Raw genomic sequence first — 17,946 nt, forward strand, 5'->3', positions numbered from 1 at the left:
ACACTGTTTGTTATATAAATAATCAACATGAGATGCAAGCGACACTAATCAGAGTTGTTTTCTCAGGGAGTAATGATCTAATGAAAAACCCTATGTTAAACATAGTGAAAATATCACTTGTATGTCTGAATATAGCCAGTATTTCAATGCGCTTGCTATATTAATGTGAAATAATAAATTCAGCTCAGTAAGAAACATAAATAAAACATAAAAACAATAATTCATTTAGCTCCTCACTTTTCTTTGTAGTTTTGGTATTTTATAAAAGTTAATCTTGAGTGTAGCTTAGCCATTTTCAGGAGCCTTTAAAAACTTGTTAGATCGTCTGCAATTGTTACAGTTATGATAATTAACAAAATATCCACAAAAAAATTTACATATACTACTTAACCGAATTGTTGTTAATCAGTTCTATAATTTATAATATGAAAAATACTTGTTAAAATATACAATTGTGCGTGATTAACTTTTATTTACTTTTTTATTTTTTTCAAAATGAATCAGTGCTTTGATTGTCAATAAATTTTTCCACTTTTTTCTATGCTGAGCTAGCCTTTAAAAAAGTTAATATTTTCTACACAAAGTATCCTCAATTATCTACTTATATATATTTTTGTTTATTTTCTTTATATCAAATATAGTTTCCATGCTATTCATCTTTTTTCTTCAATCAAACTAAAATTAAACCTAGAATCACAATTTTGTCGGCTATCAACAATATTTATACGACGATCAAACAAAACACTTAGAGATAAGGAAGAGGTTAGCCAAATAATATGTAAGGATTGTCCTACTGTATGGAAATGAAGCATGCACTATAAGGAAGAGAAAAAGATTGATATTTTGAGATGTGGGTATGGAAAAGGATGGAAAAAATAAGATGAACGGATAAAGTGATAATGAGGAAGTAATGAAAAGGATTAAAGAAGAAAAAACACTTATGTGGGAAGTACGCAAAAGTAAAGGAAACTGGTTAAGACGTTTGATTAGAGGATATGGAATCTTTACAATTGCGTTGGAAAAGTCAATATTAAAAAAAGGAGCGAGGAAGAAGAAGGTTAAAAATAATAGATGTGATGAAGAATGGAAACTACAGGGGGACGAAGGAGACGTCTGAAACAGAAATGGATCGAGACAGCGTTGGTGTAAGGGACCTGGCGCCAGGCCACATCAGATGATGCTGATGATGAAATGAAACACCTACTAGTATAGTATAACAAAAAATGAAAACCAAACATAATTCTAATTTCTAAATCAAATTTATCTTAAGAAAACATAATTTTTAGGTCGGAGTTAAAATTTTTTTTTTTTTTTTTAATCTAAAATATTTTATATTAAGAGATGTTATGTATAAATAAATATTAAGAATATAAATATTAATTTATTAAAAAGAATATATAAATATATTAATATTAAGAACAAGTCCATTGATTTTTTTTTCACCGTATAACCCACATCATTCTTTGCATATTACAATAACTATTTGCGCGCGCGCGCACACACACACACTCATCATAACCTAAATTATAATAATACATTAAAATTAAAAACTAATCGAAATCCACAAATAGACAACTAACTAAGAGATTACGCATTAAAATTTATAAAAAAATAAATTTTTAATCCATATTTGATTAAAACTAGCTACGATTGGTTTGTCTAATTAGAAATATCATTTGATTTAATTTTTTAAATACTAATATTTACGAAGCATATTAATTGGTATGTTTTCAATAAAAATCAAACATTTATCATTAGCGCTGAATTATTTTTACAAATAAACTGATATAAATAAATTTCACAGTTAGAAAAAAAAAATTAAATACCTTTAAATACAGTTCCGTAGTCCATCTTTGTAAAAAAATTGAAAGGGCATACAAATTTTGTTGGTCTCGGCCAGTTTTATAAGTAACCTCGGACTCCTCTAATGTAATCCCCCACCCCTTTGTAACCCACCGGGTTGGTCCAGTGGTGAAGTTGTCATGTAAATTCAGCTGATTTCGAAGTCGAAAGTTCTAAGGTTGAAATTCTAGTAAAGGCAGTTACTTTTATAGGGGCGTCAATACTAGATCGTGGATACCGTTGTTCATTGGTGGTTGGGTTTCAATTAACCACATTTCTCAGGAATGGTCGACCTGAGGCCGTACTAGGCTATACTTCATTTACATTCACACATATCATCCTCTGAAGTAATAACTTACGGTGGTTCCGGAGGCTAAGAAGGAAAATAAAGGTACAGTAATACTTCAGAGGATGATATGATGAATGTAAATGAAGTGTGGTCTTGTACAATCTCTGGTCGACCATTCCTGAGATTTGTGGTTAACTGACATCCAACCAAAGAACACCGGTATCCACGATCTAATATTCAAATCTGTATAAAAGTAACCTGTCTAATACGATTTGAACCTTAGAACTCTCGACTTCGAAACCAGCTTTTTGTATATATACTAATTTATTTAATCTTCCAATCGTTGATGTGACAGGATACAAATGTAATAATGACGGATTACTCTATATATCTAAAATTTTAAACAAATTTCAGGACTTGAATTTTAACAAAGATCAGTTAAAATTTACGATCGGTACAAGTAGAAAACTGAAATTAATGATCACAAACCAAAACACATAATAAAGGAAACATGACTTCATATAGTTGTAACAACTTGCTAAAACTTAAATCTGATGACATGAAGTACTTAGCAATTTATTTAAACCGCAGGCTGACATAAGCTAAACATACCTATGTATATTGAGAAAACTATTATGTTTGAAATTGGTTTATTTGTACCCAGTGATGGCCAAAAGGTCACATTTGTCATCAGGAAAACCTAATGTAGTCCAAACTCAGTTAATACCTATTTAATGTTAAGATAAAATTTTGGTAATCAACGAGTTACTTAAAATTGCAATTATTCATCGGATCCAATCAATAATCTTGACAGTGAATATATAAAAAAAAGTATTTTGACTTTCTCGGATGAAATATAAAAAATTATCTTCTTTTAAATATTCTTTCTGCAATAAAACTGATGAAAGTTGATAGGTCAATTTACTTGATCTAATCAGGTTGATTCAGTGACTTTCACTTTATTCTATTTAAATTAAACAACATAAATTAATTTTTCGGCGTAGAATTATAATTTTCAATTACGTAATCAAGTTTCTTTATATTTCAAAGTTTAAAAACATTTTACGATTTTATTGTGTTATTATTAATCCATATTCATTAATTTATTTTTAAAATACAGATATTATTGTTTGTCACACTGGTGCTGTGTGTTATCTTCTTCAATGTTATTTCTTTTCCCACATTTAATTCTAGTAAATAGATTTATTTTTAAAAAGGAAGATGCACAGGATTCACAAGAAAACTAACTTTTTTCATCGAAATATTTTAGTTATAAAAAGAAATACCAATGGAAGATTTTATTAACTGACAATTTTTTTTTTTATAATGGTTAATATCTGGTATTAAATTTTTATCTATTTTGTTTTATTCTATTTTTTTTTTTTTTTTGTATAATATACAATGCTATTTACCAACCTCACATTACGCAAGTTACCGTAACAAATATGAGTTTATTAACTTTTTGTTCCCACTCGTCTTTCATATCAAGAATCATATGTATGCACTATTTTTCATATACTATATTATCTCTTTTATTTTTTAAATTTAAAACGTAAAAATAATGGCAAAATTACAGTAGGGTTATTGAAATAAAATAGGGAGAACTTAAATCTTTGGGTAGATACTACATTCCTTTTCGGTGTTCGGCACTCTTTTTTAGGAATGAGACAAAAGAATACAGCGGTGGTTGTACGGAATGACATAGTTTTATTTCTTCCCCATTCCTTCCCCAGACTGTTAGTGCCTTCACTGATACCGCCTTAGGCGCTCTGCCTTTCCCAGAATGATGTCTTATTTCAGACGTTTTGAAGGTTTTAAATTAAATAGACCCCACTCACGCATCCGAATATTTAATACAACTCTTTTCAGGTTCCTCCTCTTTTCTTTACTTCCCTTTTATTTTCCATCTTTTTACATCTAGCCTCTTATTTCTCCTTGTCTCGAAATTTAAAATTGAATTAAATCCGAAACTTTTCTTAGATCTTTCTCTTTTACTGTATTCTGATGACTACCGAGAAATGAAAATTTGTTGAAGTGTAAAGTATTTTAATTTTAAAATGATGAAACAATGATTTTATGTTACTTTGAATTAAAATCTAAACTAAATATCGTATTTTGTTTATAATTAAAATTTAACGTAAATATTTTCTTTTACCCGAATTGATAAATCAAAATTAAAAATTATTCTATAAAATAAATTACTAAACGTATTTTTTATAATGAATAAAGAAAGATTTGTTTATTGTAATCATCTTCAATCTAATTAGTATTAAAATTATTTAAAATAACTAAAACGTCTACGTAGTAATATAAATTTAGATTCCGTAATAAAACACCACCTTTTATGTATTGTGATTTGAGCTTAAGTAGCTTGTTAACTTTAATCTTGAATTTAATTGTTGCTGTCGACACCAGATTTATTACGTTTATTTAACTTGTAATTTAAAATATACTTTAAAACACAAAAGTAAAAAATATATGAATAGTAATAAAATGAATTAATAAACATATATATATTTGTTATATTTTCTGTACATAATTTAGAGATTATATATGAATAAATATTACAATATTAGCTCACCAGGCTGGTCTAGCGTAAAATAGTCGTTGCAAAATCAGTTGTTCAACAGCTGATTTTCGAAGTCGAAGGTTCTGAAATTCAAATCCTAGTAAAAGTTAGTTCCTTTTTCACGGATTTAAATACGGGGCAGTGGATACCGGTTTAATTAGGTGGTTGAGGTTCAATTAACCACAGAGCTACAGAATAGTCGGCGTAGTCTGTAAAAGACTATACCTCATTTACACGTCACACATATCATCCTCATCTCATTAGGTCATGGGGTGGCTTATTGTTTATTAGTTGAACAGATTGCAACATACTCATTGGGAATAATAAATTTATATTACAATAATAAATTCAGTTAATATTTCCTTGTTTGATATTAATATCTTAAAAAATTAAAGTTCAGAGATTTCTTTTTTATATTCTCTTTCATTTTAATTCTTTAGATTATCAACCGTAAAAATAAAACACGTAAAGAAAACACAAAAATAGTCTAAGCTATACGACGTTTTACTTAAATTCTTAGCCTTTTGTCATTTCTGCACATTCGCGACCAGACTGAACTCACTTCTCCAGGTCCATCTTTCATTTATACATAAATGGGAAAGCCTACAATTCCATATTCATCAAAAATTTTACCAAATCCGAATAAATAAACAACTGTAATTTGTCATATAGTAAAAAATTCACTTAGTAAAATTAATATAACTTCATTGTAACAAACAATTAGTAAGCGGTTAAATTAAAAAAAATATGTTGAAAAAAGAGGCCCATACTAGAGGAGCTGGGAAGGATTTTTCCTTAGATAATAAACAACTGCTAGGAAGAGATTTTCCTTACTTAATCCTGAGGGATGAAAAGCGATATATATCCTCCTACAATTCAAAATTGAAATACATCAGGAGTGTTTCTTCAAAGCTTACTTTGAATATTATTGATTCCTCTAATCGGGATAAATTGATGAACGTTCATCCCTCAATCTTCGTATATCTTTTGATCCTGTTATGAACTTGAAATTCAATTTAGATGATAAACCTTAATAGTTTTTGAAAGCATCTCAGGGTTTCCCTTTAATTTATCTCTGAAAGAATGAAGCTGAATTAAAGACAGATTTCATAGTTCATTTCCAATCAAACTGTAATAAAAACTAAAATTTGGCCTTGAAAGTAACACCAAAATATTTGATAAAAACTTTAATATTCAATATTCTTCGAAAAATAAAAAAAAGAGATAAACAAATTAAATTGAAATAACCATTTCACCGGAGAGACTAATTATAAAATTATATGAAAACGCACTTCCGGATTTCCTTTTAAACATTCTAAAGGGTCAAAGTGGATGAAGGAGTTATTCATTTTCTTTGTGTCCTAAAAAAATTACGTAATAAAATCAACTACGAGGATGAGAGAACTTTAAATATTTAATATGATAAAGCCGTCCGCAGATCGAATTTCAACTGACTTAATTTTATAAATTGCACAATGAAAGATACAAACTTTTTTTATAATTTGAAAGAATAGAGCCATACAAAAGAGGGTAGAGCTTAAATATTCAGTATTTTCCTGGTGAAGAAGCAAAATTAAACAATTTTGTCGTATTCAGCAGCCAGAGTTAATGAAAAAAAAACCTAGAATATTTCACACAACAAAAAATTCTTATCAATTTATCTTCCTCCACCAATTTAAAAAAAAAATGTAATTATATGTATGTATAAGAAAATGAATTATAAGATATAATAATAGTAAATTAATTTATAATTTATACATAATAAGTATAAAAATAAGAAGGAAAGAACAGTCGCCATAATTTAAATAAAATTTAAAATAAAATCGTAAAGAGAAGATTTCTTAATTTAATTAATATTAAATCTGCTCAATTTGCTTACTGTTGATAGAAACAACTGGAATTTCCTATACAGTATTGATATTTAATATTCAAAAATTAAATATTAATTAAAGTCTTAATGTGGAACTATTCCTTACAATCTATTTTTTAAATAAAGAAATCTATTTACATAACATTCAATTAAAAGGAAATCATTGATTCATATGACATTACTTCTAAAATTTTCCGTCTACATTATAGTGCTATTGCGCAGCGTAGCTATAAAGGGAAAATATAGCGTCGATAAAAATTTTGGGTGTTGGAGTTTTTACAATTTTTGAGGTTTCAAGAGGTATTAGTTCAAAAAATACTTAAAAAGAATCGTAGAAAATTCCGGAATATATATATTTATATATACATACGTATGTGCATTGGTTCTTATTTTGATTAATATCTCTGCACTTGCTCAACATACATTCTTCGAAAATGGCTAAAAATATTGATACATTGGGAGCATTAGTGACACTACAGTTTCGTAAAAATTAAAAAATTAAAAGTGCTAGTTTTCTACATTTTGAATTTTGATTTCTTGTCTAATAGCGGTAGAAAAATGAACTTTAATAATACAATTTTTAAGTCAATATTATTTACGAATGGGAGGATTTTAAACATTACTTTTAAACAATTTTTGCCTCATATCTCAAAAGTTCATTGATTAAGAAAGTAGAAAACGGGCACAAATATTTGACTAAATATATTCCAACTTTGATCTGATTTTGGACCCCATTGGTGCTCTTATCTTATGGAATTAAAACTACGACTCCATCGGATTAGGTGGAAAAAATACGGGTACATCAATGTTCCCGTATTTTTATTTTTTTATTTTTTAGCAAACTATAATCTTTATAGCCTTTTTGAATAACATTGCCAGCAAATGGGCCTATTTAGCGAAGTAAATAGTTGTTCCAATAAATCAACTTTTTAGCCAGAAAATATTTTTTCACATATCAATTTTTTTTTAATTTTTAATTTGCAATATTGAAAATCGCGAGCGGCTAGCAAAGTGGAGAACAGAATTAAATCATAATAACTCGAATCACGTTTGCGTTAAGGAATGACTGACATCAAGTCTATCTAGACGGCGTTTACATCCTGTATTCTGACAGAGTACAGTACGTCTGGTTCCACCTTCATCGTTGTTTGACGTTGAAGAACACTGTGAAAGAGAAGAGGAAACGGCTAAATATTCGATTTAAGGAGCTTTATGGGTTACTAAGCACGGATTCACACTTGTCGCTGTCCAACAAACTTTTAATAAACAAGGTCATTCTGAAACTCATTTGGACGTATAGTACACAAATACGGGGCACGACAAGCAAGAACAACATTAAGAACAACGCTTCCAGAACAACTTTATGAGGATTACAGAAGCGCCGTGGTTTGCACCGAACGAAAAAATTCGTATCTTTCTGGAATTGGCTATGTCCGCGAGGAAATCAAGCGATTCGGTTCACATTAAAAAACAACGGTTAAATAATCATGTGAACAATTTAGCAGTGAATCTCCTAGAAAACAGTAAGGATTTTCGGCCTTCATGTGCTTGACCTGGGGAGTTTGAGTGACTCTTGAGCTGGGACGACAATAAGTGATGAGCATTTTCTCCGTGCCTTGATGAAGAGCCAAATTCCATTCATAAGGTGTTATTGTTTTTTTTTCTTTGTCTTGTAATGTTTGATTTTTTTTTCTTTGTTCGGATTTTACGGACTTTAGTACTTTTTATGGAGCGAATTTTAAGTGCATTTATACAAATGACTATTGTTTTATATATGTATGTATGTTTTATAGAGGGGATTCGTTTGAAACCCGTCATCAAGTGATTACTGTAATTCTATTTACTTTTGGTTCCTTCTAAGAACCGATAATAAATAACCGAATTATGATAAAAAAATAAATAAAAGAATATTGAAAATACAATTGTATTTAGTATTAACGTAGACATCATAAGTACTTTTTAAAAAGAGTTTTCCACTGGACCCGAATTAAGAAGTAAACTTTTTTTTACAGTTTCCCATGCCATTGTCCATTTTCCAAGCTATGGCTATTATTAAACATTACGAACAACGCTTCCAGAACAACTTTATGAGGATTACAGAAGCGCCGTGGTTTGCACCGAACGAAAAAATTCGTATCTTTCTGGAATTGGCTATGTCCGCGAGGAAATCAAGCGATTCGGTTCACATTAAAAAACAACGGTTAAATAATCATGTGAACAATTTAGCAGTGAATCTCCTAGAAAACAGTAAGGATTTTCGGCCTTCATGTGCTTGACCTGGGGAGTTTGAGTGACTCTTGAGCTGGGACGACAATAAGTGATGAGCATTTTCTCCGTGCCTTGATGAAGAGCCAAATTCCATTCATAAGGTGTTATTGTTTTTTTTTCTTTGTCTTGTAATGTTTGATTTTTTTTTCTTTGTTCGGATTTTACGGACTTTAGTACTTTTTATGGAGCGAATTTTAAGTGCATTTATACAAATGACTATTGTTTTATATATGTATGTATGTTTTATAGAGGGGATTCGTTTGAAACCCGTCATCAAGTGATTACTGTAATTCTATTTACTTTTGGTTCCTTCTAAGAACCGATAATAAATAACCGAATTATGATAAAAAAATAAATAAAAGAATATTGAAAATACAATTGTATTTAGTATTAACGTAGACATCATAAGTACTTTTTAAAAAGAGTTTTCCACTGGACCCGAATTAAGAAGTAAACTTTTTTTTACAGTTTCCCATGCCATTGTCCATTTTCCAAGCTATGGCTATTATTAAAAATATTATATAAGGTGCTGCCGAGTAACAGGATCAAAGAAACCCAAATAGTTTCACCAAAAATGTTAATTTTTTATAAATTAAACTACTACGTATCAATCAATACAGCATAGTTTTTATGATAAAAACATCATTTTACAAAGAGGTCAACTGGAAATCAAACTTTTTTTATTAAGTTTTGATTTCTTTCAATTATACTTTCAATAATGTCTCATTTTTAAGGTAAAAATCTTCATTTGATCAAGAGGGAAAGCCGGTCTAGAATTTATTTTACTGAAGTTTTTTTTATGTTTTTCATAATTGTACTCTAAATATTTCATAATTAAACATTAATATATCCAAATACTATGATGTATTTGATGAAAAGAGACAATGGAAAATGAGAAAAAGTTATACAACATTTTTTTTCTGACTTTTTTATCTAAAATAATTTTTTTAAGCAGTTCTTAAAAAAAAAGTATATTAATAAAAAAATGTGTAATTGTTTTGTCTCATAACAGCATTATTGCTTTCTATCAAACTAAAAGGAATACTTTATATATAAGGTGCGTTGTGTGTCTGTCGATAAGTTCGGAACTTAACATCTTCTTTAATAAAAATAACTTTTTTGTAATCTATCAATTTAATGTAATTATTTTTAAAAAACCTGAAAGAAATCTGCAATATTGATTACATTTTTAATCAAACTAGAGTGAATGATTTTATAAAATGGGAAAATGTAATTTTAAATATATGTCGTAAAAGGACAAAGAACACCTCACACTCGCCTATATCACCATAAAATATACAAATTTGACTTTAATTAAATGACAATAAATAGTTTTTTTTTAATCTTCCAAGAACAATCTCCAAAATTAAAAAATATACTTAATTCTTTGACTGAGATTAATTAATCATCTTACCATATTTTCAATCACCAACTCACAAAGGCTATATACTTAAAATAAACCATACCTTACGTAAAAGCTTGAGAATATACTTTTTAACTGTGAAAACTGTGTACAAGATTGTATTCATTAGTTCATATTTTGTTTGCATATTATTTTATATAGGAAACAAAATAAAATGCATTATACTGTAATAATCTTATATGTTTCTATTATATAATGTATTAATCTTCTGTGGATCAACATTTTGTCTGCTAATAATGAACGAATTTGCTATTCCGATGAAGAAAGTATATTAGATATAAAACTTTATTCCAATTGAGTGTAAAAAAGTTAAAAATATTTTAGTTTTTTAAAAAAAAAACGGAAATTTTTATTACGTCATACCAATGAGTTTTCAAAATAAAGACACCTAAACGTTTTAAAGTGAATGGAATTTCGAAAAATAGTTAAATTTAAACCGATTAATCTAATTGTTATAATTAAAATTCTAGAAGTTAATTTACAATTTACATTATAAAAATTCATAAAGTAAAAAATGAGAACACAAACATAATTTTGATAAACTTACCGAAACGAACGGACGCGTTGACAATGAAGAGTATAAACCAGAATATTGGCGATGCAAAACCTGTAAAATAAAAACATAAATTTTAATTGGAATTACATAAAAGTAGAAAAACTATGATAAATAAACTTTTCCCAATTAATTAAAATATAAATCACCTCTTATTTAATTAAAATTTTCTTGTATTTACATGTTTTTCTTTTTACTAAATATACAGAAAATGGTAAACTAAACCTACATAATTAAATATCTTTAACGATTTTTAGTAATTAGATTTACTAACTTAATACTGACATTAATTAAACTGACATAATTACAACTAAATTTTAAGTTTTAGAACATAAATATTTTTAATAAAAAAATAATTAGTTACTTATAACAATAAATAACTTAGCGAACTGCATCCTAACAGCAAAATGTAATCTACTTCAAATTAATTATTTTCAAACTATTGAATTTTTCAGGTATCTGTGCTTCTATGCCACAAATTTTTATTTAAAAAAAAAATTAGTTAAGAGACATAATGCAAATATTAAAAAGTAGAGAGATGTGTTTTTATTTTCTCATTTACTGAATTTCAAGAAATCGGAATAAAATGCAGAAAATAATAAATTTAAATCGAATTATTATAAAATTTCAAAATGTATTCTGATATTTTAATCACTGAAATGATAAAAAAATATAATTCTGTAGTTTTTATTTTATCTTATATCCCTTTTAAAAAAGGAATTTCTGAGTAATTTCATCGAAGAATTAACGAATAAAAAGAACGTGAAAACAGTTATGGCAAAATAATAAAAATGTAATTTTTTAATTACTTAAGGAATTGCGTTTATAACTTTGCAATACACAAATATTTATTTAATAAGGTAGCAGAACACATATTTGAAAAAAATAATAAATCTTTAGGATTTATATAACTTCTTTTTTATACAAGAATAATGCAAGGTATATTTTTTTACTTCCTTGTACGAAGTAAAGGATTGCGATTGCGAAAAATCTCGGTTTTCAGATTTCAATGGAAATATCCATTTTGACCATCCCAGAATTCATTTTACGTACGTACGTATGTAAGCTCGAACAATTCAAATACGATTAGCCGTAGGATGTTGAAATTTTGAATTTAGGACTGTTGTAATATCTAATTGTGCACTTCCCCTTTTGATTGCAATCGACTGAACCAAATGTGTTCAAAAAAGCCCAAAATCCCCAAAAAATTTAGATTTTGGGCTTTTTCTTAACTGCATTAATAAGCTCTCATTGAGCGCTTTTAAAGGATATAGTGTAAGTGGTACTTATTTTCATTGGTTGCACAGTTATAGCCAAATAAAACTTTTATTAATGAAATATTTGGATTTTACTGGGGAAAGCACATCGGTTCGAATTAGGCTTCATCTCCTTTTTTTTAGTAATTTAAATATATTGATTTATTAGTAATTAATAACCTCCGATTCTAAAAAAAAAATTTACGATGAATAATAATTCAATAATAATAATAATAATAATATAAAAAAAATATCAGAAATTGTTAATGAAATAAAATTCGATGTACTTTTCGTTTTAAAAAAATGTGTATATGCAATTTAATAGTCGTAGAAGGAAGCCATGTGGTGTCCACATCAGATTTTTTATATGTAAAAATAATATAAAATATATTATTAAATGACAACCTAAAAATTACTTTTAAAAATTCATAATAGCATTTTTGTAAAATGTAACTTAACTACCTATGTTTGAGAAAAATAATCCATAGGGGAGACAAACCCTTTGAAAGTGATGACGATAATGGTAAAAATTACGTGGATAAATAATGTTATTGTTAAAACAATATAAGTGGAAGAAAAGTATGACAAGAATCCTGTGAAGATGAACAACATTGGTTGACCATTATATACACTCGGATATCCGGGTTTAATTAATTTGGTAATAAAGGGATGTATAAAGTGCAGAAACTATAGAGAAAGACAAACTTTGGAATATGTACAATAGGTAACTGAGGATGCAGGACGTATCCTTAAAATAATTAATTATGTTAGCATTAAAAGACAAGTACAGAAAAGAAGAGACATTAAACCAAACAAATAATTGTTTTGCGTAAAGGGATGGATCGATTTATTAAGTGCAATATAATTAGATTAAGATGTTATTTTTTAATGATTACCGATGAATTACAAACGGAAACAAATTTTTGAACGAATCAAAGGGCTTTACCGAGAAATCGCCGCTAGCAATATGATGACATATTATTTGATATAAATTTGACGAATAGGGAAATATTTGAGGAGGAGAATTTTGATGAAGATTATTAACTTAATCATAAATTATGATGAGGAAAGGGTGGGGCAAATTCTACTCCCTCTACAGACCCATTACTCGTACATTTTAAGAGTAGCCTGCTTGTACACATTAACAGTAAAAAAAAAACTTCTTCCTTTTTAACTTTTTTTAAATAAATTTATAATAGTTACTTTATAATAAGATTTTATATTTCACAATCTTTAACAAATATATTTCTAATTAACCATCATCTCTTTCATGCCGTTTCAAGAATTATTTTAATTGATAGAACCGTAAAATACTCGTGATAAAAAACGTAATTTCTTATAAAAAACCACCAAACAGAATTTTCAGTATACTTTATGTATTAAGTTTTTTCATACCAAATTAAAACAAAGTTAAATTAAAATAATAAAATATTACGCTAGCTACTCTTTTCGAGAAAAAAATTCGCTTGAATGTAAATTTTAAATAAAATTTCTTAGAAAATATTATTTAACCAATAAATAAAGTTTTAATTAAATTGTAAGGAAAAAATTATATAAGAGAGAATGTTTTTTATTACTTCTTTCTTCATTATTTAAAAATAAAAATGAATCGCAGATAAAATTTAAAAGAAAGCTCTATCTAATAATGATAGCCATAATTAAAAAAATTGATGTTGTAATTTTAAAAAAGATTTGGAAAATCAGACAGTTAAAGCGTGAATCTTTACTACAAATATTTTACTAATCTACACAAACCTTTTAATTTTTATATATTATTTATTAATTTATGTAACGTATATTTAAATGTAGTTATAGTATAAAATACAAGAAAATATTTAGTAAATTAAATAATAACTTTATTGAATCAGTGCAAATTAAAACAACAAATAAAAGCAATAATAAAGAGACAATTTTATATATATATATATATATATATATAATTTCCAACCAGTTTTATAGCTAATATCAGATCTGTTTGTGTGTGTGTGTAGTGTATAGGCAGGCAAATGCAGTTACTGCTACTGGGAAATGCATATCAGCTGTGAACGCGTTCGCATGTTTTTCACGCGCTTCGTATTTTGAAGTTTTTACTAGGGTTTTGTGTTGTTTTTCGTTTTTCTGTCTTTACTGTTTTTTTCCGTTCGTTTCGTTTTTACTAGTGTTTACCTACCGTAACCAAGTACTGTTTGCTTGGTTACGCAGTATTTATTTCATCAAAGACAGTTTAGATCTCTGTTTACCTTCGGCTTATGTGATCTATTTACTCGCATTTTACGAGAATATTTTATTTAAATTATTTTTTTTTATAACGTGTATACTTGATATATATTAGAATTATAATTAATTGATATGGCAGATCAAGGAGGACTTGAGGGCGACGTCCCGACCTATGTGCAGGGATTTTCTCCTGTTACGGGTCGGAGATCCTGCAGGCGGGGAGAGTATGGAGTCACCGTGCAGGAAGTTCTGTCTGACAGCAGTGGTGGTGAGAGTATTGAAGAGATGGTTGTAGCTGTGATTCGGCGTGTCGATCGCTTGCTTTCAGCAAGTAAGTCGAAGAAGACTGGAGAGGATCCGGTTCGACGCCAGAAGAGGGTTGTTGGCTCGTCCGCCAGGCACTACGAAATAGATTTTCCGCCTTTCCCGACAGGGTTGGGTGACAACCAAGATGATGGACAGGGGTCGATTAATCATGGAAGGAAATTTCGACTACGTGGTTCTCCTCCGGCTTCTCAAGGGAAGAAGAAGTCTCGGGCCGGTTCGAGTTCCCTATATTCAGCGGATGAGGCCACTGACTTGGAAAGATACGAATCGTCGATGGATGTTTCCGGTATGGGGAAAGCAAGATCTGCAGGACAACGGCATGTAGTATGTTCAAAGTCGGCAGAAAGGGGCGGACCTTTTGCAGATCTTCTCCGCTCGGTGAAAGACGCAGTTTCACCTGGGGAAACCGGAATCCTCTCCGTCCGATAAAGCCAATGGGAGGTGGAGATTCCACCTACGGGTTCGGGTGAGCAGTGGCGAGGCGGACCAACTCAGCAAGGATATTGCTGGAAAGATGGAAGGTCCTGGCTTCTACTACGGCCCTGGCTGGTAGAGGCGGCAGAAGAACCCACGTCCTGGTTAAGAACGTGGATATCCTCACGTCAAAGGTCGAGTTTCTTCCGGAGCTTCGCAAGACGATATGTGAGTCGGTCACTATTGGCCCCCTGTCAATGCGGCCGGCTTACGGCTCCACTTAGGTGGTTACACTGGCAATGCCGCCAATTCTGACAGACAAACTACTGTCTGATGGGCGAGTTCAGATTGGGTGGATGGTCTGTCAAGTGATGCGGCTACATCCGACGACCTTTGCATCAGATGTTGAAATCCAGGCCGCAGGGCCAAGTTCTCTATTGGCGTAGACAAAAGCGGTCACTGTTTTATATGTGGTAAGACTGGCTAGTTACGCAAGAAGTGACAGAAGGACTACAGATGCTTATCCTGCAAGTCACACATGGTCATGCCCCTGGGGATCGGGGATGTAAGATGGTTCCATCGGCATTTGTAGAAACATCATGGTGTCTCTAAGGGAGACCCCTATCCGGGAGGGTGATCTGGTGGGAATTCCCTTGCAGTACCGTTGGGAGGAAAGTAAGACTTAGTCCCAGTGGGGGATCCTTTTGAGGGTTTTCCATTAGAGGCAAGGCATAAAGACCGAGTCCCGGTGGAGGGATCATTTGGGGTCCCTCATTAAAGGCAAGGTGCCTAAAAGACCGAGTCCTGGCTATCTGGCAGGAACTTTGTTCCCGACAAGGTAGTTAGAGGTTACGGCACTCTTGGAAGCCGAGTTTATGTTTAGTTGAGAATCCGGTTCCGTTGGGGCGGGGAAAAAGGAGGAGAAAATTACTGCTATTGGCTTGCTAGACCCAACGTAGCTCAATGTAAGTGTAAATTTACCGGTAAACATGTACCTGGAACAGACTCTAGTCGACCACTCCTGAGCCGTGTAATTAATTGACACCCAGCCACCAAAGGACACCGGTATCCACAGTCTAACATTCATATCCATATAAAAGCAACTGCCTTTACAAGGACTCGAACTTATAACTCTCCACTTCCAAAATCAGCTGATTTTGCAATGACGAGTTACACCACTTTTTGTTGCCTCTGGGACCACCGTTAGGTTTTGCTTTAGAGGATGAGATGAAATGGCAATTTTTTTAGCGTATGGAAATGCCATGCCTGATAGGGATTCGAACCCGGGACCTACAGATGAAAGTCCAGACGCTAACACTCTCTCCGTGGAGTTTAACCACTAGACTAACTAGATTTAATCATAAACCTATCGATTTATCGATTATTAATTAATATTTTATTAAAATATATTTACTACAAGAAAAAAGTCATTAATAATCGATATTAGTATATGAAAAATGAATACATGTAATAATATAATAATGATACCAACACCATTTAAAATAATCATATTCAAACCGTTATCTTTCAAAAATTTGAAAAAAAAAAATGTTTAATAAAATGGTAAGTATTATTTATAAAGTCTAAAAATATAAAAATTACAGTACCATACACAGGATAACTAAATGGGCTGTTTAAATGAGCGTAGTTTACGTTATTTAGCAAAGAATATTTATGAATGATCGGGAGTTAAGTTCAGCTTGTAAATGTATCTATTTTCGAGTGTGACATAGTTATTTATCGATTTTAAGCTTGGCTCGTAGAGTAACAAAGCGAATTTACCTAGTAATGTGTAAAGTTATTTTGAAAATGTAATATCCACAACCTACTTCACAAAGTACAACTTTCAGATATATTACTATGCAATTTAACTTGGTTGTTCATATGAAAACTATGGTGACGAATGTATTTTCAAATTTTTAAATTACTTTTTTATTAATAATAGATTATTTATTTATTCACAAAGGCAGCATTAGGCTGACACCTAGTAACAATTAATCTGACGTATGATAGTGCATCTTTGTAGCTTATGAACAACCCTGCCTGATCAGAACTTAAACCCGGAACCGACAGATGAAAGACAGAGCGCTACCACTCTGCCACGTAGATCAGCAATAGCAATAATTATTAACAATAATGTGCCCATACAAAGAAGATTTATACAAAAAAATTCTAATGCAGTAAGCTCAAGTTCCATTATCAAATATAAATCGGTACAATAAAATTTCATGAAATATATTGTACAGTAAAGGCTATTTCAGTAGATTTGTTCCAAATTACACCACTACCATAATTACGTAACTGGTCTTTCCATTTTTTCCTGGGTCTTCCCAGATTTCCTCTAATCTGAGAAAGATAATCGTAAATGTTCCTTACTATTCTGTTTGAATTCACTCTTAGAGGATCGTAAGCCGTTTTATTTTATACCTATAAATTACATTCAGAATACTTTGCTTTTTCAATTCATTTCTTCTATCTTTGTTTCTTCTATCATAGAGCAATGAGTAGTGAGAAAAATGTCTTAATAACTTCCTGTAAGCCGTATTTATTTTTCAACTTTAACATTCAGTCAGAAACCGGATATTATTCGTAGAGAATAGAAATTAAATACTATAGTTTTTGAAAACGTCGGTCCAGTTTTATAACTTACGTTCCTTATCATGGTTGTCTTGATAATATTAATAATTTAACTAAAATTATATGGCTATATCATTTATCCAACTGATTTACCGTTAATCAAAGATGATAATCAAACAAATGCTAGTGCTTTCGTTTTTTACAGTAGTTTTGTTTTTATAGGAAATAACTTTAATTTATTTCCTACAAGGTCTAATGAATAAAGAGACAACTGTTAACTACTTTCTAAGGTTTTAAACACAACCACATTATCAGAAAATAATAAGACATCCAGGGAATTA

The 17,946-nt window shown here is 30.1% G+C and overlaps 1 protein-coding gene across 1 annotated transcript in view; it reads right to left on the minus strand.

Annotated features, from left to right (window-relative positions):
• Window positions 1–17,946, minus strand: part of LOC142321154 (cell adhesion molecule Dscam1-like) — a 484,144-nt gene that overhangs the window by 232,326 nt on the left and 233,872 nt on the right. Inside the window, exon 2 of the mRNA XM_075359147.1 lies at window positions 10,809–10,868. Within this exon, the coding sequence (XP_075215262.1) occupies window positions 10,809–10,868 (60 nt within the window). The remainder of the gene's footprint in view (window positions 1–10,808; window positions 10,869–17,946) is intronic.

The sequence above is a fragment of the Lycorma delicatula genome, chromosome 3 (assembly GCF_047948215.1).
Source record: "Lycorma delicatula isolate Av1 chromosome 3, ASM4794821v1, whole genome shotgun sequence".
NCBI classification, from domain to species: Eukaryota; Metazoa; Arthropoda; class Insecta; order Hemiptera; family Fulgoridae; genus Lycorma; species Lycorma delicatula.